Raw genomic sequence first — 26,273 nt, 5'->3', positions numbered from 1 at the left:
GAAAACAAGCTTGGGACTGATTTCATTACTATTTAACTAATGGGAAGGATTTATAGAAAAGTCTCCCAAATATGTGGATATTTATTATTTTAATTTATTCACATCACATATTCTTGTGTCCTTTCTGGAAAATTGTGTGATGTGGTCAGATTTTGTGTTGTGTGCCAGGCTCTGGTTCCCAGCTATCACATGTTAGAGTATGTGTTCCTGTGAAGGTGTTTGTGATGTAATTAACCTCATAGGTAACATGGAGTGAAAAAATTAATTATCCTAGATCTCAAGCAATCAATGAAAGGCCTCAGAGGCAGAACTGATGGCCCTAGAATGCTCTACATCAGTTTTTAACTGAACAACTGAAAAATATAGGCAGACAAAACTCAAGTCATGAAAATCTCTCTCAACTTTCTGCTCATCCCCTTCACAGCAGGTGAAATATCCCTTCCTCTGAACATGACACCCAGACTAGGTTCACATTATGGCTCCATTTCCATTGCCCCTTCTCTCTATACACTAGTCTCTACCAGATGGCCAGTCCATGCAAAAGGGTGGTGCTTATTCACTTCCAAACATCCCATGTCTAGAGTGCCAGTCATAGAACTCAAGGCTTCCATTTCCTTTCAATGTGTGGTTATTCCTAAGGAAATTTCACAGGACAACACAGAAATGTATTGGAATTATTTCATTAACTAAAATCACAGGCATGAGAAGAAATCATTGTGAAATTATAGCAGAAATACATGTATCAAATGGTATCTCTCTGTGTGCACGCATGAGCATGCACTACGTGTGTGTGTGTGTGTGTGTGTGTGTGTGTGTGTGTGTGTATGTACACACACTGAGTACATGAAGTATGTGCTTATTAATATGTCTATGTTCATGTGGATGCACATTCATATGTGGGTATGGAGGGCAGAGAATGTTGCATATATTTCCTTGATCACCTTCTACTCTTATTTTTTGAGGCAGGATCTTTCATTGAACCTGATGCTCATTGATTTGGCTGAGTTAGCTAACCACTGAGCTTCAGGAATCTACCTATCTCTGCTGCTTGTAGTTCTGGGGTTACAGGTACATGCTCTCTCTCTCTCTCTCTCTCTCTCTGTCTCTCTCTCTCTCTCTGTCTCTGTCTCTCTCTCTCTCTCTCTGTCTCTCTCTCTCTCTGTCTCTGTCTCTCTGTCTCTCTGTCTCTCTCTCTGTCTCTCTCTGTCTCTCTCTCTCTCTCTCTCTCTCTCTCTCTCTCTCTGTGTGTGTGTGTGTGTGTGTGTGTGTGTGTGTGGTGTGTGGTGTGTGTGTTCAGGGGATCTGAATTCAGTTCTTCATGTTTGAACTGTAGGCATGCTACTGACTGAGCTATTGTCTTAGCCTCCAAAGCCATAATTCAAGTGTTTGTAAGCACAAATATACTATCAATATAAAAAAAAAACCTAATGCAAATTTTAATACCATCTATCAGAGGCTGTACCTGCTTCAGACTAAGTGAAATTTTTTATGAAATATCAAAGGTTAAGTCTAAAATGGTATGAGTGGGAAGTCTTACAGCACATCTGGCTTTATTGTCTTCATTTATTGGGCTTGTAATACACTAATGTGTTACATCACTCTTCCCATTTATAAACCTCTTCTTCCTTGGGGAATCTGTATTTGCACTATATCGCTTCCTGTCCTATGTCTTTGACCTTCCACTCTCTCCTTTGCTTCTTAAATATGGTCAGATACTTCTCAAAGTTTCACCTCTGGTCTCTCCCTCGGGCATCTCATCACACCAGTGACTTCAATTATCAGATCGTGTCACATATATAACTTTCCCCTTCATTCTCTCTCCTTAAAATTCCCCAATGCCTTTGTATTGACTGAGAATGAAATCAGACTCTTCTAGGCCAACAAGGACTTTCCTGATTTGATTGCTTCTGCCCTCTATATCTCATGTCTTAGCCTCCTGTCCTCTCGCCAACATGTGGAGACAGACATCCTGGCACTGGAACCTTTACCACACCACACTCATCCACTTGCACTTTCTTGAAGGGCATTTCTTATTCTCCTTGCCTTGCAGGTTACAGCTCAATTTGTCTCCCAGGCAAGAAAAGCATCAAGACCACAAAATCCAAATAAATGACTCCTAAAAAGGAGATTTTCTCTGATTTCTTCTTATCATCTGTTATTTATTATTATTGTTAATTTTTGTTATTATCTCAAATGAACTTGTTTTCTAAGCTGATTTTCCCCTTTGCACATATCTCCAAGCTCCATGAATTAAGATATTTTTCATTTTGCTCAACACTGTGTCCTCAGCATTGACATTACATAGACTATCTTCTCCCTAAAACTAACCTTACTTTTAAAGTCAGTTCCTCATTTCTTATTATAACTATTTTCACAGTCTAAATAGGGTATTTTATTAAGGTGTTATAAATAAATTAAAGAATAGAGTCACTTGATTTTTATTTGAATTATTATAAGAGCCTTGATACTGATTTTAACTGCCCTGTTTTTTGACCTTCCTCAATTCCATCTCTCCCTGCATTAGCCCGCTTTTCAATGCAGTGGCAAAATACTAGAAAGAAACAAGTTAAAAGGGAAAAAAAAGCTTATTTTAGCTTATGGTTTGAGATTTTACATACATAACCTGGTCCATGGTCATTTGAATCCATCACCCCGGGACTCACATGACTCTGTTCATCTCACGGCAACCAGGAAGTAAACAGCCTAAGAGAGGAAGGGGATGCTGACAGGATAAACATGTCTAAACCCAGGCTTATTAGTACAATTCCCTTTAACATATGTCTCACCTGAACTTCTAACATTTCCTTATTGTCCATCAAGCCAGGAGATCCCCAATGGATAAGATGGCTCCCTCATAGCTCACTACTAAACATCGCTACATTTGAGACTAAGCCGAAGCAGAGACGTTTCAGATCCACACCATAACAGCAGTCCATGCGTACAATAAGTATACAATTTCCAGGATGAAAGGGAAATTGTAACAGCTTCTGCTGGAATGTCTGAGTATTCTTCAGAACATGGTCCCACACTCATTTAATATCCAATTTATTTACCAGCGCTCCTCCAAATGGGAATGTGGGAGTTCTTTACCCTATAAATACAATTTTTAATTATTTTCTTACTTCCACACATTTTGTGGCTTAGAATCAGCATTCAGAATTGACTCCAATGTCTGTTTCAATTCCATTAATATATTCCTTTTAAGTCTTCTCAAATATAACCATCCCTTGCTGTTAAGCTGTGAAAGCCCTATGATGCAATTGGAGAAACGAATGATTTTACTTCAGCCCAGGGCTACCATCTCCCAGAAGGTTTTAAAACATTTTCTCAATTGAAGTGAACTATCTATAACTGGTGACTTACTTCAAGAACGACAAAAAAACCCTGCTATCTATATAGATAATATATCATAAGTCAAAGTTTGGTGTAATCTATAGCTTTCTCATTATAAACAATGCATTTATCTTTGCCTGCTATAGAAAATTTCATGTTTATACAACACCACAGACCAGAACCTTCAAATACCTGTAACCTAGCTTTAAGGAATTTTCATATTATTCTCAAAACTCTGTGTGTATATATGTGTTTGTGTGTGTATGTTTATGTTGATACTATGTTTAGAAAGCTAAGCTCAAATAGTAGAGACAAATAGAACCAATTAAAAATAAGTTGTCCTTATAATATTGGAAAATATGAAAAAGATGGGAACATGCTGAAATTAAGAGTGCTCAGTTTCTGTGATATAATGGTCACCATTAAAATTAACACACTGGAATGTGACTACATGGTTTATCATACATCTAAAAGATACAACAATGAAAAACTGAGATTTCCCATACGTGTTGAAACTCTGCTTATGGGCTTTTTAAAAACTCTACTGTCATATATTACATCCAGCCTGTAATTGCCCTTCCCTCTACTTCTCTCAGTCCTCCCTCCTTAAATAAGTTACTCTTTCAATTTAGTCAAATGATTTACTACACATAAAACCACTGTCATCGTTAAGTCCACATGGCAGTTCATGAGCAAAGAAAACATCAAAATTTAAAAGTAGACTACTACAGAGTTGTCTCAAATCAGAAACTGATAGTTAAATCTTGCCTCTTGCCATTTTTCATTTCCTACATAAAAACTATCAACAAGTGCTTCTCTATGTGTGGCTTATATGATGGATAGACCTCACCCTTTCTATGTGTCTGATTCTATTGCAATCATTTATTCCAGAACATTTTAACATCTCATAAACAGTATCCTTTGCCTCTTACAGACATACGAAGTCTGGCTGTTGCTCCTTGGTTTAAAGTACTATAGTCCCTCATTTCCTGTCACCATGGTACACAAAAACCATGATAATCAGTTGGTGTTTATCTCTGTACACATAATTCTTGCAGATAATTCACCTGGTAGTTTATTTAAGGTGTTTTACTTTTTAAAATTTATTTTGCATTTTGAGATTACAATATAATTACATCATTTCCCCCTTCCCTTTCCTTCATCCACACCCTCCCATATACTGAACCCTTGTTTTTTTCAAAATCATCTTTTATTCATTAATTGTTGTTACACATGTGTGTTGATGTTTGGCTTCCTTAGTAATTATTTTTTAATGCTTCTACTCTTTCATTATTAAAATTACACTAAGGTATTTTCGTAGATTGAATTCTACAAAACAGCCATTGTATATATGCACTTTTGTCAACAGTCATATAGCTTTTAAAGACACAAATGTGGTCATGTTGAACATGTTTTTCATGCTTTGGCTACTGATTTACACAGTATATTCTCTGACTCTTTGGAATCATTACTTATAAGAAAATTGTTTACATTATAAACCTAGTATGTCCCAACTACAATTCTGCAATGTTAACATAAGTTGACATTCCCAATGTTAAAGACAAAACAGTGCTACATATTTATGGGCTTTGTGATGTTTCTACAACACTCCAATTTCTACACATTTCACAATGAAAGCCAACATGCATCACAGCTGTTACCAACAGCACTGCTGTCCTGAGCTCCAGGTAGTTATGCTACAAATTTATATATTTTGACATTTTTAGAAAGTGGTGTTTCTGCAGCTGGTGCTCTAATTTGAGGAAAGAGTTAATTCTGCTGATGAGCAAGAACATTGAATGTGAACCTCTGCCTTTGTTTAAGATCTGTGTGGATAGAACCAGTGGCATTCTTACACTGAACAAAACATAAAATGTACTGACATGAAGGACAATATGCCTGACAGACTGAAGAAGATGGAAAGGGTATGGATCACCTCCAGCATACTGTTGGGTGGGTTAATGTTTCTCAATGTCACCTCCCCTGCCACTGGAAATCAGAATGCCTGACACCCGGACACCAAATTATTAAAGCTTCAAGCAGTGACACTTCCTTCTCCATGTGATGTCTGGCTTCTCCTTGACACTTTGCTCTTATGGTCCCTTCAGGATCCTTGGCCTTTACTCCCCACTTTAACCTCCATAACTAATTAAATCTGGACAACTCTTCGGTGAAAATAGTTTCCTTCAAAGTTTTCAATCAGTGTTCCCCTCTGGGCAATTTTTGTCACTTTACATGAAGTTTAAAGAGTTGAACTATTTTTATAAGATACAAAAAAACAAAACAAAAAAACAAAACAAACAAACAAAAAAAAACCTCTTTCAAGACCGAAATCTACCTTGATGCTTCACATAAGGACTAGCATGTGAAACATGACAAAATCTTCAGCCATGAAATATTAGTTTCAGAAGTTTATGGGTAAACAAAACATTCTAAGAACTCTGATCTCATTTGATGTAGTTAAAATATTTTTATTATTATATTTGTGTTTTAATTTTACATATCAGACATGGGTTCCCCTGTCCCCCCAACCCCCATCCCCACCTTCCCCCCAGCCCCTCCCTTCCATTCCCATCTCCTCCAGGGCCAAGACTCCGAGTCCCGGGGATTCAGCTCAACCTGGTAGATTCAGTACAGGCAGGTCCAGTCTCCTCCTTCCAGGCGTATAAGCCCAGGTGGAGCTCCAGGAGTTCAATTGTCCAGAAAGAGGAGGGACTGTAAGAGTGTGAATTGTTGAGACCAAGATTGGAAAAGCACAGGGACAAATAGCCAAACTAATGGAAACATATGAATTATGAACCAAAAGCTGTGGAGCCCCCAACTGGATCAGGCCCTCTGGATAAGTGAAACAATTGAATAGCTTGAACTGTTTGGGAGGCACCCAGGCAGTGGGACCCGGACCTGTCCTTAGTGCATGAGCTGAGGTAGTTACAATTTTAAGAGTTGTTGTCTGGTAACAGTTTTATTTGGGATTTAATTAAATTCCGTACTAAAAAAAAAAAAAAAATCTACCTAATACAGTTGGGCACATCATCAGTAAATTTGTTTTGGAAATCATATGAGACCTCAGAATTTAGCAGTACATTAATGTTATTATCTATTTAGGAAAAGAAAAAAAGTGGAGATGAAGAAAATATGGAGTTAATTCTCCAGAATATGGTCTTGATCATTGTTTCCTCTCTAGAAATAAAATAAAAACTTAAGTAGTCAACCACTTTAGACATACTTCCATATCTTATAAGTAATCCTTCAAAATGGTTTATTTATTTAAACATTTAATGATCAGGCATAGAGATCCTTGGGCTAGTCACAGGTAGTTATCCTTAAGGCAATGGGCTTCTCCATCACTTGATGTCCAGAGAACTATTTCTCAGCCTAGTAATTGCTACCTATATTGTTTTCAAAATAGGCAAGGGTTGTGTTCTTGTGTTTTGTTTTTGAGACAGAGTCTCAAAGACATAGCTCATTCTACCCTGGAGCTCACTCTGTAACACAGACTGATTTCAAATTCATGATCCTCCTGCCTCAGCCTCCTAAGTGCTGGGTTAGCAAGCATGTACCATCATGCCTAACTATAAGAATGTTTCATTTTCAGCTATATTGTGAAAAACAACTTTTAAAATATCTTAGATAAATGAATACTTAGATATTAAACATTTGTGCATGCCTCCAAGACAATTTCTATGTGTAACAGAGGAATTGTTAGGGAATCTAGATGTTTCTTCCTTGGTAAACGTGACTGAGTTACAAAGGACATTGCCTTCTACGTTCTGGAAATGTACTCAAGAAGCAAATTCTCTGGTATTACTATGTTTAGCAATAAAAACAAGACTACAAAAAAAAAATATCCATAAAGCACTTACAAAAGGCCAGGCACCCCATTGTGGATGTTAGATTCATTCTCTCATTTATTTCCCACAGTAGCACCATGGGTAATATCATTATTTCCATTATAAAGATGAAAATACTGGCAGAGAAATGAATTAACTTCATCAAATATACCTATCTAATAAATACCAGAAATGACTTTGACTCTTACTTAGTACCGAGGCTTAGAGAACCACTTGGTGTGTCATTTACTCTAGGAAGTTGCTCATGAAGATACAAACATGTATTTATTAATTGTAGGCCAAAATGAGAACTATGCCCCAAGCTTCCACATAACCATGTATCCTGGTCTCCTCAGAGATATCAGTAATATGTTTTTATTGTTTTTATTTTTAATTTGCACTATTTTCTAATTCCATGTAGATGCTTGCATACACTGCTTTTAATTTCTTATCACAGTTGATTTGTGGGTGGGAGAGAAAGTTCAACAGCTGAGTGATTGCATCTCATTTAGAGGACTGTAACATGAATCCTAACAGATCTTATTAATAAAAACAAACCTGGAGCCAGGTACTGAGGTCAACGCTGGAAGATCAGAGGAGCAGAACAAGCCACAGCTACCTCATCTTGCCAATTCCTCAGCTGATCCTGATTCCTCAGACTGGAAGCCTCTGAGTCCTCATCCAGAATGAATCTCAGCTGAACTGTTGCTCAAAAGCCTAAAAGCTTAACCTGCCCAAAGCTTCTAGTTCCTGGTTTTTATGCCTTATATACCTTTCTGCTTTCTGCCATCACTTCCTGGGATTAAAGGTGTAAGTGCCATGTCTTGCTGTTTCCAATGTGGCTTTGAACTCACAGAGATCCAGATGGATCTCTGCCTCCCAAGTGATAGGATTAAAGGTGTGTGTGCCACCATTTCTAGCCTCCATGTCTATCTAGTGGCTGTTCTGTCCTCTGACACCAGATAAGTTTATTAGGGTGCAAATATATTGGGGGACACAATATATCACCACAGAGAACCACCGTTCAGTTCCTAGCACCCATGTTGTATGGCTTACAATAGCCTGTAATGCCTGTTCTAGGGGCTGCAACTCTCTTTTCTGGCATTCTAGTGTACCTGTACACACACACACACACACATACACACACACATACACACACATACGCACATACACACACATGTACACACACATACACATACATACACACACATACACACACACATACACACACATACACACACATACACACATGCACACATTAACAAATTTACTTTAAAATAAAAAAATGTAAGGTGTATATTAAATAAGCTCATGTCCAAAATATAAAAAAAAAGCCAATAAGACATTGTATAGACTATTTCTAGCAAGCCATAAATAATTTGTTGTTCCACAGAATTAGATATTAACACTGGTAAAATTGCCATCAAATAAATGATAATAAACTGAGGTAATGTGCAAAAAATAAAGGAAACTCGGGTGGAGGAGGATGATATGTGGTGTGACAGGGCCACTGAGAATCTAGCTCTGGTCTTTTGTGATATGGGAAAAGGACATGTTTGGACACTGTCCATTTGCCTTTGTAGAGTGTCCAAAAGGAAATGGGAGTTGATCGCATTTGCTAATACAGAGAAATTGGCTATTTGTGGGAAGGGAGATGGCACAGCTTGTCGTGTTAAGGAGGCATTTTATCAAAAAGGCACTCGTGTCTAGAAAATAGAGGTCTTTTTAGGAAAGCATATACTTCCTGTCTTCCACTCCAGTAAACTTGAGGAGTGAAAACACATTTGTGAGTGCAGCAAGTTCATTGACATTAGCAGCATATCATTTTCCCAAAGTCTGAAAGAGCAATGGATTGATTTCAAGGTTCACAGTAGGACAGGGTAGTGCAGCATGGCTCACATGTCTTTTGGAAACAATATAAATCCATAGAGCTATTTCAAGGCCTCATGAAGAGGTGATAAACTGCTGTATTTGGTTACACATTTCCTTCTGTGGGGATGATTTCATCCACTCCTTTTAGATACGTCAGACAGATTTGTTGTTTTCATGCTCCATTTTTCTTCAAATTTACTCTAAATGAGCAGGTTGATTTCAGGGCATGTCTCTTAACTCCCTCTTCTTCCGCTTGGGTTCAACTCGAGTTCTTGTGAAATCATTACCCTTCCTGTACCTTCAAGATGGACTGCCACAGAACCAAATTACAAAGTAAACAAAAGGAAGTTAAGAATGTTTTCCTCAAGGATATGCTGTTTGTGAAGATGTGGGCACAGAATCACACAGTGCTTGTGAAAGCGTCTCCTCTCACAGCATGGGCTGCCTGCACATCCTAAGCCTACGACTCTCTGAAGCACACAAAGCCCCTCAGGTCAGAGAGCCACTGGCTCTCCTCCCAAAACGAGCCACATTCAAATCAAAGCAGACAATCTCCTTTCAAAAGTTGGAAGTGCAAAGAAGCAAGGCAATAAGAGGCCTTTGCTTGTCTTGGCAATCACTGCCAGTCCTTCAGGGAGAGCTTTGTCTGTAAGACCTGTCAAGAAAACCAAGCTCCCTGTTCTTCATGCATCGGAAAATCAACTGAACATCACTGAGTCAAAGACTCTAAACATATTGTTATGATGCTCAGTAGCAATTTATCTGTTCACTTCTGGTTCTTCCACATTCTCGAGAACCATAACACATGTCTAAAACAAAGAAGCAAATTATTTATCACTCATTACCTACAAGACTGATCCTTCTGAGAAATGACTAGGTTAGGGGAAAATAGCACCCTACAGTAATTGTTACATAGTCATTACACATCTCTGAGAGCTCCCACAGTTTCATCACCTGCTAAGTGGGGGAGAGGGGAAGTGTACTGCTTTTATTTTCCTATCATCTGCTCCCTGTTTGTATCATAACCAGCCCCACACTCTCTTGGACCATGTGGCTGGGCTTCCTATCACTCCCTCTTTAGTCTCCCAGCATTCCTGTCTTCTGACCATAATTACCAGTTCAGGATGAGCACATGACTGACGGCTGTGGAACTACAATGAAATCTGGGATTCCAATGGAGTGGAAGATGAATGCTGAGGGCATGAGCTGTTAGTAGGAAATGTGAGGGTCACCTTAATGTAGGACACAAAGAGCTGGTTTTCATGAGGCGTAGCAATAGAAAGGCAGAGCAGAGAGGTGCGGTAAGAGTGTGCCCAAGCTGCCATCCAGGTCACTAAATCTGACTTGGGTGGAAAGCAGTGTGGTCTCATTGCTGAGTTTTTCTCTTGTATGAAACAAGTTTGGCTTTCCTTTTGTCTTAAGGCTACTTAACCTATGCTTCCTGCACATGTACAGAGCTCCCTAATTATTAAAATGGGATGACTGAAGTGACCTGTCAACAGGAATATTTTAAAGAAGTTCTTACTACTTCTAACAACATAAAAACTAAATCTTTCGACTTTACCAAATATGATTGGATCATTATGTGGGATGATGAGCAAGGAGACCCTACAGGAAACAAAACTATTCAAATAACAACCATTTGCCCTCTCCATTTTTATACCATAAGCCCTATAGATATTCAGAACAGGAAAAAATAATTAGGAAAATTGTGGACTAGGCAGAATATAGGGATATCATATAAGACAACTCTAGGGGGCACCATTAACACTTTAGCTTGTGTAAACATCAACCTTGGAGTTATGCATGTAGGAAAAGCCTAGCCCAAGTATCCTTTGCCAGCTGGTGGACTGGGCCAGGGAAACACTTGCCCTAGCAAGTGTTTTCAATCACCATAATGGTTCTTCTTGGCTGTTTCATTGTATAATGAACCAATTATTGTCTGCTGTATTTGCATTTGGGGGGCAGATTTCTGGCAGACAGCTGGCACCACAGGTTTACCATGACACAGAACAGACACAAATTGCCTCCCCTTGTTTGCCTGTGTTTGTTATTGAGCCCCTGGCTGTAGATGTAATTCTAAATGTTAAAAGCCCAAGAGGTCAGAGCACTAGTGACTAGCCTTTAGTTTACCAGTCACTGCCATTTTCCCCCTGACAGAGAGACCTTCTCCTATGTAACTTTTCTTTTTATTGACTTTCTGTTCTGCCTTTTCATTGGTTCTAAACCCAATCACATGACTTCCTCATCACTGCCTGTTTATACAGACCTCCAGATCTCTGTGGTTGGTACTGGGATTAAAGGTGTGTGTCTCCATGCTGGCTGTGTCCTTGAACACACAGAGACTTTGCCTGCCATGTGATCGGATTAAGGGTGTGTGCTACCACTGCCAGACTTCTACTAAGTGGCTTGTTATTAGCTCTGACTCCCAGGCAACTTTATTTATTAACGTACAAATAAAATCACATTTAAGAACAAATAAAATATCACCATATTTCCTCTTTTTATTCTAATAAAAAGAAAAAAGGAAAAAAGTTATAACTAATATAAGAAAAACTATATACAGTAAGTACAATAACTATGTACAATATATACAAGCAATAAATACCTAAACAATGTCTAGTCCATTTGCATTTGACAAATTCAGAGAAAATAATTCCATTATCTATTCTATTTTGGTCAGTCCAAAATGTTCCTGATTCACTTTCTGTCCTAACTTATATTACTAACAGAACTATCTTATAATGTCTTTCCTTAAAACACATGTGTCAGTACCAAGCCCCATTTGTCTCTTCAATTTCTCTGGCTGTGTTAATGACACAACAGCATTCTTCAAGTGCTTCTTTCCTCTTGAGCATGAGGTCAGAGGCAGGGACTAGGTTGGCCGGTGCAATCTCTTGGGAGGTGGGGGTGGCATGAGCTCTGTGTCAGGGTCCAGAGGAAACTTACGCTTCTGTCCTTGGGTAGCTGCTGCACATCTGTCAATGAACTCAAACAGCATCTCCTTGGTGACAGGGTTCACAATGCTGTTGCACACAGCCATGGCTGTGTTGTAGGCATTTGGGAAACTTTTGTCTAGTCTCTGTCTCATAAAGGCCCAGCTGTTGTTCTCAAATTTGCATTCTATGATTTTGTTGTTGTACTGTTCTAGTTCTTTTGTCAGCTTGATTTGTGCAAAGGGTCTTTCATAGCCTCCAACATGGAGAAGGCCAACGTTCTGTGGAACCAACCCTTCTCCTTCCATTCTCCTTATCTTCAGTCGGAAATCCACAGAGTTCAGACTGGGAGGTTTCCATTTCAAAATATCATCACATCGACCAGGTTTGTATTTTCCAATAGGCTGAAAAATAAGTCCATCCATCTTATGGCTGACTTTTTTGGCAAAATTTCCTTCCAGGAGCTTTCTTGAAATATTGATGTCAAAAAATTGTTTAGGTCTCACACTAAATGGTTCCTGTGTTTTGTCAATGAGCCCAATCTTCATTTTTTCATGTCGTGGACTTACAATTTCATGTTCAATACACTGCAGGCGAATATTAAAATCACAATCTCCAACTGGTTGTGCATTGAATTTAATTATGTCGTATATTAAATATCTTGGAAAAGCTTGTCCATTTACTTTGTCAATGATCAGTTCCCCATCCAAAAGGGTATTTGATAAATGCATACGAAGATCTTTACGAAATGGGAATTCCATATTTGAAACATGAAACACTGAATTATCTCTGTCAATCATAAAAACTTCATTTGTGCCATCAATCAACATCATGTAACGAGTACCTTCTGCTTTCCAGCTTACTTTATATGGCTTCTGTTCTAAAAGTCTAATATTTTGCTTGTCCATGGAAACAGGCTGTGCTCCGGGAAACCCAGACCCTTCCCAGCCACAGAACTGATGGCATTTCTGCTGTACTTCTCCTAACTTTGGCTGAGTTGTTACTTGAGTTACACCTTTAACAGTTATACCTTCCAAGAAAATAGCACCCAGTTTTAACCGTTCTTTTCTTTTTTTACCAAAGGAAGCACTTGACCCTGGTTCTGAGTCCTTTTTTCCATCTTCATCCTCCTCCTCCTCCTCATCCTCAAAACACCAATCTGGCAAGACAGGTGGTGGTGGTGCTTCTTCTATATTACCATAGCGCCGAAAAAGTTCCTTCAAATAATCACCCTTATAGATTCCTGGTGGTCTGGCTTGGGCAAATGTAGCAACTGCTGCTTCAATACTCCAATTCATCTTCTCCACCAAAAAGGCACATATAAGAAAACCTGTCCGGTTGAAGCCATGGGTACAGTGAACACCTATAAGTTCAGGTGGGCTTCTTTCACTATACCTCTCACACAGACGAATGAATGTCTCAGTATTCTCAGTCGTGGGGCATTCACCATGTCCTTTACACTGAAGTTTGATATACTTTATTCCTTCTTTTTCTATGTCATTTCTGTCATAGAACCTTGAAGTATTTGTCAGATCCACTAATAAGCTCATTTTAACCTTCAGACTCTTTAGGTAATTTGAGAACATATTGGGATGGAATCGGTTTTCTTCAGCAACTTGACTATCATATCTTGGCCCCAGCATTGTCTTCAGAGGTAAGAATCTTCCTGCCACCGGCTGACCACGACGTGGACAGTTCAGCCAACGAGGCGGGATCTTGTTGTAAGCCATGTCTGCACCGCACACCACCTAGCCGACCGCTAAATGTAGATGTAATTCTAAACAGTCTTATTAAATCACAGAGCCAAACAAAGAGTTAAAAGCCCAAAGTGACTAGCCTTTAGCTTACCAGTTGCTGCCGTCTTTCCCTTGAGAGAGAGACCTTCTCCTGAGTAACCCGTCTTTTTATTGACTTTCTGTTCTGCCTTTTCATTGGTTCTAAACCCAATCACATGACTTCCTCATCACTGCCTGTCTATACAGACCTCCAGATCTCTGTGGTTGGTACTGGAATTAAAGGCGTGTGTCTCCATGCTGGCTGTGTCCTTGAACACACAAAGACTTTGCCTGCCTTGTGATCGGATTAAGGGTGTGTGCTACCACTGCCAGACTTCTGCTAAGTGGCTTGTTATTAGCTCTGACTCCCAGGCAACTTTATTTATTAATGTACAAATAAAATCACATTTCAGCACAAATAAAATATCACCATACCTGGCCAAGGCACTACTAAATCAGACTTCTGAAAACACAAAATGTTGTATCTCAGGATGACACAGGTCTTTGGGTGGTGAGAGATTCTTGAACATTAGATGAATTAGCAAGTGGAGCTTGTACAACTTAAAGGTCTTTCACAGCGACAATATCCTTTCAGTTTGTTGCTACAGCAATTTTTCATTGTACATTAGCCAACAAGTAAATAAGTACTCATATTAAGCTAAGAGCTATGTGTTAATGATTACGTGAATGACATAAAAGATGATTTAATCTTCTCTTGAAGAAAGACAGAGAGGGGGAAGGGGAGAGAGAGAGAGAAAGAGAGAGAGAGAGAGAGAGAGAGAGAGAGAGAGAGAGAGAGAGAGAGAGAGAGAATATCTTCTTTGATATAATGCCCCTTCCAAAACAATGCAAAATTATTCATTATGTAGTTGTTTCTGCGGTAGCACTCCTTCCAAGGCACAGGAAACATTTTGGAAGAAAGAGGAGAGGCATATGTGTGTGATGATATTGTGTTCCCTAAAATATTGTGCACCCTAATAAACTTATCTGGGGTCAGAGAACACAATAGCCATTAGATAAACATAGAGGCCAGAAAATGGTGGGACACACGCCTTTAATCCTATCACTTGGGAGGCAAAAATCCATCCAAATCTCTGTGAGTTTAAAGCCACACTGGAAACAGCCAGGCATGGTGACTCATGCTTTTAATTCCAGGAAGTGATGGCAGAAAGCAGAAAGGTATATAAGGCATGAAACCAGGAACTTGAGCAGCACAGTTCAGCTGAGATCATTTGAATAAGAACTCAGAGGCTTCCATTCTGAGGAAACAGGATCAGCTGAGGAAGTGGCAAGGTGAGGTGGCTATGGCTTGTTCTGCTTCTCTGATCTTCCAGCCATTCACCCCAATACCTGGCTCCCAGGTTTGTTTTTATTAATAAGACCCTTTTAAGATTTGTGCTACATCTGGCGCCCAATGTTTGTGGTACATATTCACGAAAAAGCCACTTGCCTGTGGCCTTGTGGGCCCCAGCTCAGACCCGAGCTACCCTCAGCCAATATGCTGAAGCACACTGGTTGAATTTACTGAAGGAGCCAAGGCAGGAGGATCCCTAGTTTGAGGTTGCCCTAGGAGGCTTGCTAAGGAGAAGCTTCAGCCAGGGCTGAGCCACAAACAGTGGTGGGACCACGGAGGCAGCAGCTACTGCTCTGAATTGCTGGCTTCTCATCATGTTGGTGACTGCAGTGATGCTGCTGCCTGGGATGAAGGGTTTACTGCTGCTTGTTCAGAGAAGAATTGCCTGGACCATCAAGTTACAAGAAAGCATTGGCAAAGGTCAGTTTGGCAAGACAAATGGTGGGGAGAAGTTGCTGTGAAGATTTTCTCTTCTAGGGAAGAACATTCATGGTTCCAAGAGACAGACATTTATCAGACTGTGATTGCTCCAAACCACAGAGGAGGAAAAAAAAAATCTGCAGGTAACCATGACCACACCTAATAGCAACTTTGAAATCTTCAAAAGCGAGACGGAGCCCCACAAACATGATTCCACATGGACTGTGGTAAAGCCATTAAGCTGTTAACACCACAGAAAGATTGGCTTTGGGCTACAAACTGCTCAGGACAGTTTTGAGATGGCTAGCTGAGATGATCCATATCACAGATAACTTGAGTAAGGGCTTGAGACAAGCCCTGCACTTTCCCATTATGCAGAGACTAGACAACAAATGATACAGCTACCTCTCCCAGGACTTGACAATTAATCCCAAAATTTTCTTTTCAGGATTCCCTAAAGATGCCAATGATCCACCTCATATCTATATTCTCTTTTTTGTCAGTTATAATCTGAAAATATTAGTGGACAATTTCAGAAGTCAATGAGTCAGAATTTTAATTTGTACTCCATTCTGAGTAGCATGATGAAATCTCATAGTGCCTCACTCTGTCCAGCCTAGGATATGAGCAATTTCTTTATCCATCACATCTGTGAGTATTCCCTGCATGCTGCCTAGTTACTCTGTAGTGCTCTTGGTTATCAAGTTGACTCTGGTATGACATTGCTTGTTTTGGTGGGAAGTACCAATAGCCAAACCATTTGAGATGTCATTCGCTTCACTGCATCTCAACACATTGGTATTGCATTTTCTATTATACTGAGAAGAAGGGTGAGGCTATGGGGAAGGATGTTTTGAGAGAGAACCCATAGTCATATAAACACAATTTAAAATTTATTTATTTACTTTTGTCATCATACTAAAAATAGAATGTGATTCTGCAGCTGGTTGTAGGGAGCTTAGGGAATCTCAGTGACCCACAGACCAATCTCAAAGACTAACGGATGGATTTCAAACATGTTCCTTTCCCTTAACTCCAATTTGGGACATGAATCTTAATTTCATCTTCTTCTCCCTCCCCTCCCCTTCCTCCTCCACTTCTTTCTCTTCCTGCTTCTTCTCATTGTTCCATATGGCATCATCTGTGTTTATTTTGAGGATTCATTGAATCTTTGCATAGTGTATGTTCACAACAGTAATTGGCATGAAGTACGAACTACATTAACACAATCCTCTCTTCAGTTCCTCCTCATCACTGCCTTAATGATTTGTCTGTTCTACCAAACTCTTCAATGACTTTCATGACTCATTAAGACTTCTGTATTTTAAAGCATTTTCAAATCTTATTTATCAACCAAGTATGGCACCATCACCACCAACAAAACAGTTTAGTTGATGTATTTTCAAGTTTTCTTACACAAAGTATCTCATTGAATATTTGAAAGCCACTTGAAGATTTAATTTCATAATGTTATTTTTAATGAGTAGTATCTATTCAAAACTATTCTTTAATTTAAATATGTACTTAAATATAAATGAACCTCTCTTTTCAAACACAGATCAATTTCTCATATATGTAAAATTAAAATTAGAAATGCCCTAAATATCGATGTATTTAAAATTATTGAAAGAAAACAACATAAAGTGAGGCACAATACCAAGATGAAGGTTGTCTGGATGACTGATTGTCTCTCAAGAGCTGAGCAAAGGCATTCATCCACAAGGCAATATTTTCCTTGTTATCCTGGGTTTAGCTATCCTGTACCAAGTGATGTGTTCCCCCAGGATTTCTTCACTTTAAAGAATTTCCTGAGAAGCAATCTTTCCTACCTAAATTATAAGATATAATAAAATGAATTGAGTTTTTTCCCCATTAGAAGAGATATTAGATTTTTGTTTTCAGAGTATCCTGGGGCAAAGGTACTGAAAATTCACTCTCTAGGCTTTTGGAGGCTTGGAACTACTTCCCAAAGAGAAGGAACAAGTATTATTTAGGAAATGAAAAAGAGGTAAATGTTATCACCTATTCATAAGATACATGTGAGGCTGAAAGCCTTAATCAACTTGCAATTTATGTTTGATCCAAAATTTATTGAATGGTGACTCACTAGATCCTTTAGTCTAAACCCCTGCATGAATTCTGACTGCTCAGCATGCCCAACAACAACAAAACAAAATAATCAATCCCTATATCCTTTAATTTATTTATGTATTTTTGTGGGTTTTTTTTTTTTTTTCTTTTTTGAGGCAGGGTCTCTCTGCATAGCTCTGGCTGTCCTGGACCCCACAGGTCTGCCTCAAACTCACCAAGTTCCAACTATCACTGCTTCCTCAATGTTGAGATTAAAGGCATGCATCACCACACTCAGCTAGGTGCCTCTAATTCTTGATGTTGTCTCATATTCCAAAAATATCCTATTTGAACAAACATCAAAGAATAGCCTAGGAATATAGCCCATTGAAACATGTAACCCAAAGCTAGACCATGGCTGAGCATGTCACTCAGTAACAGAGCTTGGCTAATAAGCATGTGCACAAATCCAGTGTTTGTTCAGTGGGCCACAGTGATCTGTTGAGCTTTGACCAAAAGAAGGGCTTATGTTGCATGATATTTTGATCTCATTCTGACAATAAAGTTTGCTTTGAGTTAGAGGACAGAGCTAGTTACTAGCTGGCCAAAATCAACCATAGAGATCTTAGACTGAGGACAGATAGGAGACAGGAGGTAGTAAGGCAGGCCAAAGAGAGGGTCTCGAATCTTTTGGATTGAGGAATGGAAGAAGGAGAGATCACTGGTGGCTTCCCTATTGCTTCTCTGATCCAAAGTAAACTTTATTGTCAGAGTGCTATCAAAGTATCACACAACAGGCTTACACTTGTAAATATCTCTTGCAACTAAGCAGCATCTCCCAGGGACACAAGAGTCATTCTCAAGACTGAAACCATCAAAAGAATAACGACCTCATTTTCTGATTCTCCATCAGAAGACAGAACCTAACTTTGGTAGTCACCAGCTCAGGTGGCCTAGGTTCATCTGTACCAGGCAACCATTTGGATTATTCCATCTCTGACTCTGAGCGTCTGTGCTGTCCTTTAGTTTCTAGCTTTTAGTTTGCTTTAAAATTTACTAATTCTGGAAGTCAACAGCTAAGACATATATTATTTGTGACTTTGCTCTTAACACTTCTCTCATATGTAATACTTGGATAGTAGTTGCATAAGCTATTATTTTAGGGACATCAAAGCCATTTCTATTGACCCCATTGTCTTTTCCTTGTGTCTTCACAGGTGTCTAATGGATGAGTTTTTCATGTCAGGTGACCAAATAATCTATATTCATTTCATACTAATTATATTTTCGGAAAATGCTTCTGCTGATAGCCACGGCTTTTTTTTTTTTTTTTATTTCCTATGAGCAAATCACTGATCACCTTAAAATGTTTTCTCTTTATCTATCTTTAATCACTTGACTTTCATACCTGTCTCAAATCCTGTCCCAAGGAAGACAGATTTGAGACTAGAGTCTCTCCCCTTCTCCTCATCAGCTACAAAACAAATCAACTCTCTTTTATATAACTCATGGCTTCAGTATCTGGCAACTGATTAGTGGGCAAAGCTGTGTGATGCCCAAGAATACCTTCCATAAACACAAGTGCAAACATCAGTTCAAAATCATCTCAAAGGCAATGTGTTTCATGATTAAAACCCTCAGAAGTCATCTCAATAAGCCCAATCAAACAACTTAGTAAGTAAGCTGTGTCCCATGTGAGGATGCCAGATTCATAACAAGGTTATGCACAGGACTCATCACTTGAAGTTTAGATAATCTCATCATAAATCTATCTCACTGAATCTTTACTGTCCCACCAGATAGATCAGGACTTGTGCACCCACATTTTACATATAAGGACACCAAGGTTCTGAAAACAATGGCAAACCTAGGTCACAACACTGTCGAAACAAGTGAGATCCGGAAACTGCAGCTTGCTACTTCCTCTCAAGTCCTTTGTAACATGATGCTTTATTAATACGAGGGTATTTGATAGTCTGCACATCAATGTGTTACAGTTATCTTACAAAGTACAATCATTTCTTCTTTCAAACCTTAATGCTATTTCCCAGGGAACAGACATACAATCAAGAATGTGTCCCTGATGCTCTCCAGACCTTTGAATACTATCACTTAATATTAGCATCATATTATCTTTTCTGTTCTGGTGTTTATACTTTTCACATAGATTAATTTAGATTATTCTGGTAAATATTTGTTGTTTTAAACAAGGGAACAACCTGCACTCCCTAGAGATAGTGAATACTTAGAAATTTTTTTCTAAGAAAATGCTTACAAATTGTGTTAGAAATGGGATATAGATCATACCTTTGGAAAATATTTGTGTATCATATTCCTTAGAAATGGCTGAAAAAATCCTTGTGTTGACAGACAGACATGTAGAATTAATAGGTACTTTAACAGAAGAATTGCAGGCCATGAAAGGAACCTAGACATTTTCTGAAGGAGCCTTGGGTTTGCTGACAGCCGGCTAACATCAGTCTGAATACCTCTTTCATTATTTAAAAACATTTGGGTGTCTAAAATAACAGTTAATGTGGTTATATAAAATCATAATATACCCTAAATGAAAATTTCAGTTGAACACTGAGATATTTAGAAGCAAATTCATTAAGCTAAAAACTGTTTTCTTTCCTTGTGGCCAGGGAATCTAAGTAAAATAACTGGTATTTTTGTAGTGACATTTAAAAATCCATTAATTTAAAATACAGCTAACAACCTAGAGGTATAATATTACTACATTTCAGGTTCCATTGTGATATTACTAAGAATTATGAATTAATTTAAAATCTTAATAAAAGTTGAAAAAAACAAAACAAAACACCAAGAACTAGACAAAAAAGGGCAGAAGAACTTCACATTGCCACCTACGGATGTGACTCAGTTCTTGTTTAGCTCCCACGAGACCCTGGATTCCAACCCCAGCACCATATAAACTGGGCTCAGTGGTTCATGCCTCCAGTGAGAGGACAAAGAGTTCAAACTCATTTTCATCTACATAGCAAGTTTATGGCCAGCCTGGGCTAGAGGAGACCCTGTTTCTAAAAAGCAAAGAAATGAAATAAAAGAGAAGGGAGGGGAGGAAATAAGAGCGGAGAAAATTGGGCACTATCCGCACTTAGCCACTAAGCCCTGCAAAGGTAGATAGTAGAAAGTGAGAAAAGATAAAAGCTACACACGTTGTTCCAAAGCCTCAGAACATATTTTAATATTGAATGAATATTATGCGATATAGAAATATTGGTTTTTATAATTACATTCCCAACTTTCATTTCTTTTGTTTGTTTTTAATGCAGTTCTAAGGAAGTTTAAACTTTTGTCCACGGTCATGTTTTGTTTCTGTTAGGACTGTATGGAGAGATATTTGCTTTTATCACAGAGTTGATCCTGAGGGCTGCATTGCTTGGATGTGTGTTTTCAGCTACTTACATCAAGAACCATTTTTGTTTTGTTTTGTTTGTTTGTTTGTTTTAACCAAGGCTAAGAAAAGGCTGTGCGTTCCTGGCCACATTAGGGACTTAAGGCCCAGTTTCCTGTTGCTGGCTATTTCAAGCAGAGCCAGGATGCACCCCAGGGCCTCTGTGATAAAGGAAGGGTTATTTGTGTTCATGTTCAGCTAATTGCTGTTTTGCTCTGTTAACCTTCTTTTGCTCACTTACATGTGGCAGCTTGATTTGTGCCTTTCATTCTTTAGCAGCAGCAAAAGTAGCAAACTGTACCACCCATTGTGGGTGACTGCATGCAATTACTGCACAGATTTTTATATTTTATCACAGTAAGACAAAGGCCTTAAGAAAAGCCCACAAATGATTATATGAATAAAATAACCACCAGGTTGTACAAAGACTATGTAATTCAAATGAACATGCAGGGCAAAATGGCCATTCATTTTCTTAATAGGCAAACACTTTGGGAAGGAAACTTGTGTCATTATTTAAGCCTCTGTTATAGAATTGTCTGTCAGGTTATCCTGGTTACCATGTACTGAAGGACTTGAGATAGTTGGACAAGGAGAAAGGATATTGGGTTACTCCTGCTTTTTGCTCTGACCTGTGGTTGATATATTGTGCACCCCAATAAATTTATCTGGGGGTCAGAGAACAGGACAGCCACTAGATATAGAGGCCAGAAAATGGTGGCACTCATGCCTTTAATCCTAGCATTCTAGAGGCAGACATCTGTCTGGATCTCTGTGAGTTCAAGGCCACACTGGAAACAGCCAGGCATAGTGACACACGCCTTTAATCCCAGGAAGCGATGGCAGGAAGCAGAAAGGTATTTAAGGCATGAAGACCAGAAACTAGAAGCTTTGGGCCTGGTTAAGCTTTTAGGTTTTTAGCAGCAGTTCAGCTGAGATTCATTCTGGATGAGGACTCAGAGGCTTCCAGTCTGAGGAAACAGGATCAGCTGAGGAACTGGCAAGGTGAGGTAGCTGTGGCCTGTTCTGTCTCTCTGATCTTCCAGCATTCACCCTAATACCCAGCTCCAGTTTGTTTTTTTCAATAAGCCCATTTAAGATTCATGCTACACTGACCCATCATTGTTGGGCAGAGATGAGGGAAAACATCACATAGAGCACTGTACTGAATTTTAGGTGTGGCAATGCATGCATGCACTCCCAGTACTTTGGAGGCAGAGGAAGGAAAATTGTGACTTTTAGGTCATACTGGGCTATACAAAGTTTCAGGTTATACTGAGCTATATTGTGAGGCCCTGTTTCAAACTACAAATAAATTAATAAAAATACAAAGTAAATAAATAAAGGTTATTTGCTTTGGATTGCGTATACTTTCTGTGCACACATACTGCAGTGGCATCTAGGAGCATCAGTGCCAATGATTGATAACAAGTTGCATTGAGATCAGGTCGTTAGGATCTTTTCTGCATAAATTAATTAGTAATATTTTGGTCTCATCTCTCTATATTTGGTGCTGTTGGCAATCCCTCAAAGCAAAGTGCCATGAAGACACTTGCTCATTTTCCTGAGGTGCCCACCACATGGCTTGCTCACAATCCACATGTCCTGGCATCTACCAGAGACACTGGAAGTTTGTTTCTAAACCACTAACTGCGTTTGGCTCTCAAAGAAATTCTTCCTTTGGCTCTGGAATTCTTGTCCAATAATGCTTGGCCCTGTGATGAGCTGGCTTCTCTGGTACATTACCCCTGTGGTTTATGCACATCTATGGGTCTATGAAGGGAGCCCTTTACAATATGAAATAGTCAAACCTAGTTAAAAACAAACCACTCAATAACAACATTTACAAACACTGACTTTCAACAGGAAACATGAAATTACAGTGTCCCTCAGAATAAATGCTTCCTGGAGGGCCTTATTAGCCTCTGAAAGGGCTAATAAGGTTGCCTGAATGACTGAAATGGAAAGTAGCTGCTAGAATCCACCTTTTCAAAGGTTAAGCTTGCTGAAGACAAGAAGGTGATGGGCAGCTTAGATAAACTATGACTTTAGCACCCCACATTGGTGTCTGTGTGTATTTCAAATGATCATAACACATTCTCTTGTTTTAAGAAAATTGTTTGCCCAATTACTAATGCAGGCGTCTTACCAAAACAGTTAAGGAAGAGAGTAATTATTGAATATCTGCCTTTTTTTTCAGAATTATTTACCCTAATTCTTTAGTTAGTGTATTACAGAAGAGGTATATTCTAGGGGAAAGAATATCCAAAAAGATGGGCTTTGATGTGTTTTTTTGCTAGATTGGTTCCTTAATATGCAGTTACTTACCTTTCCTCCTTCTGTAAGCACTAATTCCCTTTAGAATTTTATTTCCATAGATTTTGGGAGTCAAGTACAAACTGTCATCTTGTTGAGCACTGTTACACAAACACACAAGTAGCACTTTCAGCTTCCACAGTCCACAATAGAAAGAGGGAGATGCGTAAAGGAAAGCTGATATTTTAATGCACCTATGATATAGAAGGTAGTTTTATTTGCACAAGTTATTACCAGATGATTTCAGAGACCTTTCCTTTATTGCTTAGCTTAAACACAGCCAATTAAGTCTAACTTTTTTCTCCTTAGTCAGCAAAGTCAGAAATCTAGGGATAAGATTTAATATTTTCTTCTCCTTCCCCCACCATAACCACTGCATTTTCAGGTTCTGCCACTTTTATCTCTGGAACTCCTTTGGGCACTGCCAGCTTCCAGCTGGGTTCTCACAGCTTCCTCTGAGTGCTCTAGAAGGAGACACCACCCATGACTTCTCTTTCAAACACAGCTCATTGGGTTACCAACTTCCTCTGGAGTCCTTTTCTGTTTATTCTTTCTGTGTATTATTAAAATTATATTTTAGCTGGGCGGTGGTGGCAGATGCCTTTAATCCCAGCACTTGGGAGGCAGAGGCAGGTGGATCTCTGTGAGTTCAAGGCCAGCCTGGTCTACAAAGCACATTCCAAGAAAGGCTCAAAGCTGCACAGAGAAACCATGTCTCGAAAAACAACAAAAAATAATTATATTTTATTTATATACAAAGACCTTTATAACACAGTTAAAAGCTCACCTTTGTGTACCTTTTCTAGTATCTTCCTAACCCACTTTGATCAGCTGTGACTTTATTTCTTGGTATTAACCTAATTGCTGACCCTAATTCACCTATTAAAATTATGACCCTCTCTCTATTCAGCAATGTTTATTTTCTGAGTGAAGTTTGTTTCTTTCTTTGCCTCATTCACCCTCTGAACCCTCTGAAAAGCCCCTTTCTCTATTATGCACTGCCAATTTTAATACACTAGAACTTAGGCTCCTCTAGAACAGACTAGATTTTGCTGCTCAAAGAACTTGCCATTGAAAATAATATTTTTCAAAGGATAGTAACTGTTAAATAAATACTCATTCAATAAATTGATAAACTCTTTGAATAAAGCCTTCCCTTGTAACTTTTGTCTCAAAGGTACCTTGCCTGTTTACCCATCCTCTAGATGGGAAAAAATGCTAAATATCCTTCAGCTCACAACCCTCACACTATCTGCCTTTTGAGGCTTTGATTTATTTTGCATGTAATTGATCAACACTCATTCTATATCTTCATCTCATTCTGTCCATTGTAACTTGAATTACAGTCTGCTAAGCTCAATATATCTTCTCATATCTCCAGTCCTGCATGTGATAGAACTTAAGGTATACTCAGTAAGTAGAATGTCTAAGCAGAGTACTAAAATGGGACAGAAACTGTGGAAAATAAGAAATGAGCTTATTAAGTGTGTTCATGAGTAGACTACAATCATGTTTGGAAAGAATTGTGAATCTGGATTAATTCTTCAGGTAAAAATGATAAAGAGTAAAATACTCATGGAAGGCCAATAATAGGACATTTGAATTTATACTAACTGGTTAATACTTTTAGAACAGCTTGAGTTAATCTTGTTTATATTTAAATAGGCAAGTACTCTTTCTGAAAACAGGACTTGTAGAGTATTAAAACAATCCTTGATATCTTTGCAACTCACTTTGCTGCTCAAACATAGAACAAAATACTCACATTTAGCTGATTTGTGTATACTGTTAATGTATATATGCATATTACCTTTAAAAGTTTGTGTGTTTATAGAAAAAAAGGACCAGATACCAGTGAAGACAAGTAGCCCAGGAGATCCAGCCTCTCAGAATGCCTCTGTTGCAGTTTCCTCAAAATTCTACATCCAAAACAACTTCAAAGCTGCTAGCTGAGATGGTTCAACCTCAAAGACTACTCCAGCCAAAACTTCAAATAAGTTTTACACTTTCCCATCACACAGAGACACAGAGACAAACAAAATACAATCCTAGGACTTGACTGTTATCCCAATTTTCTCAGGGTCCCCTTAAGATGCTGTTACCCCCAGATGAGAGGAATCAGCCTGTAGAATATGAAGCTCACATTTCCAGTAAGTGGGGTGGGTGGTTTGTGGTCATTCAGTGGGTGTTTGTTATTGTGTGTATGTGTGTGTGTGTGGGGGGGGGGTTAGTTGCAAATTGCTACTGGTCATAGTTAAAAAAAAAAGACTGAACAAGAAGGTTGGATTCAAAGATCTCTTTCTCAAAAGAAAAGAAGGGAATATAGAAATGATAATATAAAATGGTAGATTATTGAATCTAGTTTCAAACTGAAAAACAACTGTTAATCTCAAATATTTTACATTGGTATGGATTTTTGTATATTGATACAAATTTAAGATTGTTTTTGTTTTAACATAGTGTATATATATTTCTCCTCTTTTTTAAAGTATTGTACTTATATAGCTCATTTAAAAATGAAATGTAAAGTCCTAGTCATTAAATGCTATTATTAAAAATTGTTTAGGATAATTAAGAAACATATGTTAGTAGTTAGTCATCTATAACTTGTAGTCATGTTAGGTATGTTTTCATGGCTAAACAGAGATGTATTTTAGAAACATAGGCATTCTTCAAACACTTAGGAAATCTACAGAATATGGCATTAAAGATGTTTTAATAATGTAAGGCTTTTCATGACAGTGAGACATGCCAGCTCCTGGAAGCACCAATCTAATTCAGAGAAGATGATGGGCATTAAAAACCTCCATATGGAGTTTGATTTTATTGTGGGAAAGTTAGCCACTTTACAAGAAACTACCCTTCCTTTGACTATTTATAGTATGCTGTCCAAATTGGACAAGTAGGATACGAAAGAAGGTAACTGCTGAACTTTTCCAAGACCAGGTA

The 26,273-nt window shown here is 38.6% G+C and overlaps 2 protein-coding genes across 4 annotated transcripts in view; both read right to left on the bottom strand.

The window, feature by feature from the left end:
- The window catches only part of Unc5c (unc-5 netrin receptor C), a 361,607-nt gene that overhangs the window by 160,045 nt on the left and 175,289 nt on the right, over nt 1-26,273 (bottom strand). The window lies entirely within an intron of this gene.
- On the bottom strand, nt 11,786-13,721 carry LOC118585360 (mRNA-capping enzyme-like). Of its 2 annotated transcripts, XM_036189841.1 has the most exons (2): nt 12,071-13,701; nt 11,898-12,024 (listed from the first exon to the last, which is right to left on the bottom strand). In XM_036189841.1, exons 1-2 carry the CDS (start codon nt 13,699-13,701, stop codon nt 11,898-11,900), a joined length of 1,758 nt encoding a protein of 585 aa, XP_036045734.1. The 2 variants fall into 2 exon arrangements, with proteins under 2 accessions (XP_036045733.1, XP_036045734.1); XM_036189840.1 differs by having other exon boundaries at nt 11,786-13,721.

This window comes from Onychomys torridus, chromosome 6, assembly GCF_903995425.1.
Source record: "Onychomys torridus chromosome 6, mOncTor1.1, whole genome shotgun sequence".
Lineage (NCBI taxonomy): Eukaryota > Metazoa > Chordata > Mammalia > Rodentia > Cricetidae > Onychomys > Onychomys torridus.
This window is presented reverse-complemented; position numbering and strand designations above follow the sequence as displayed.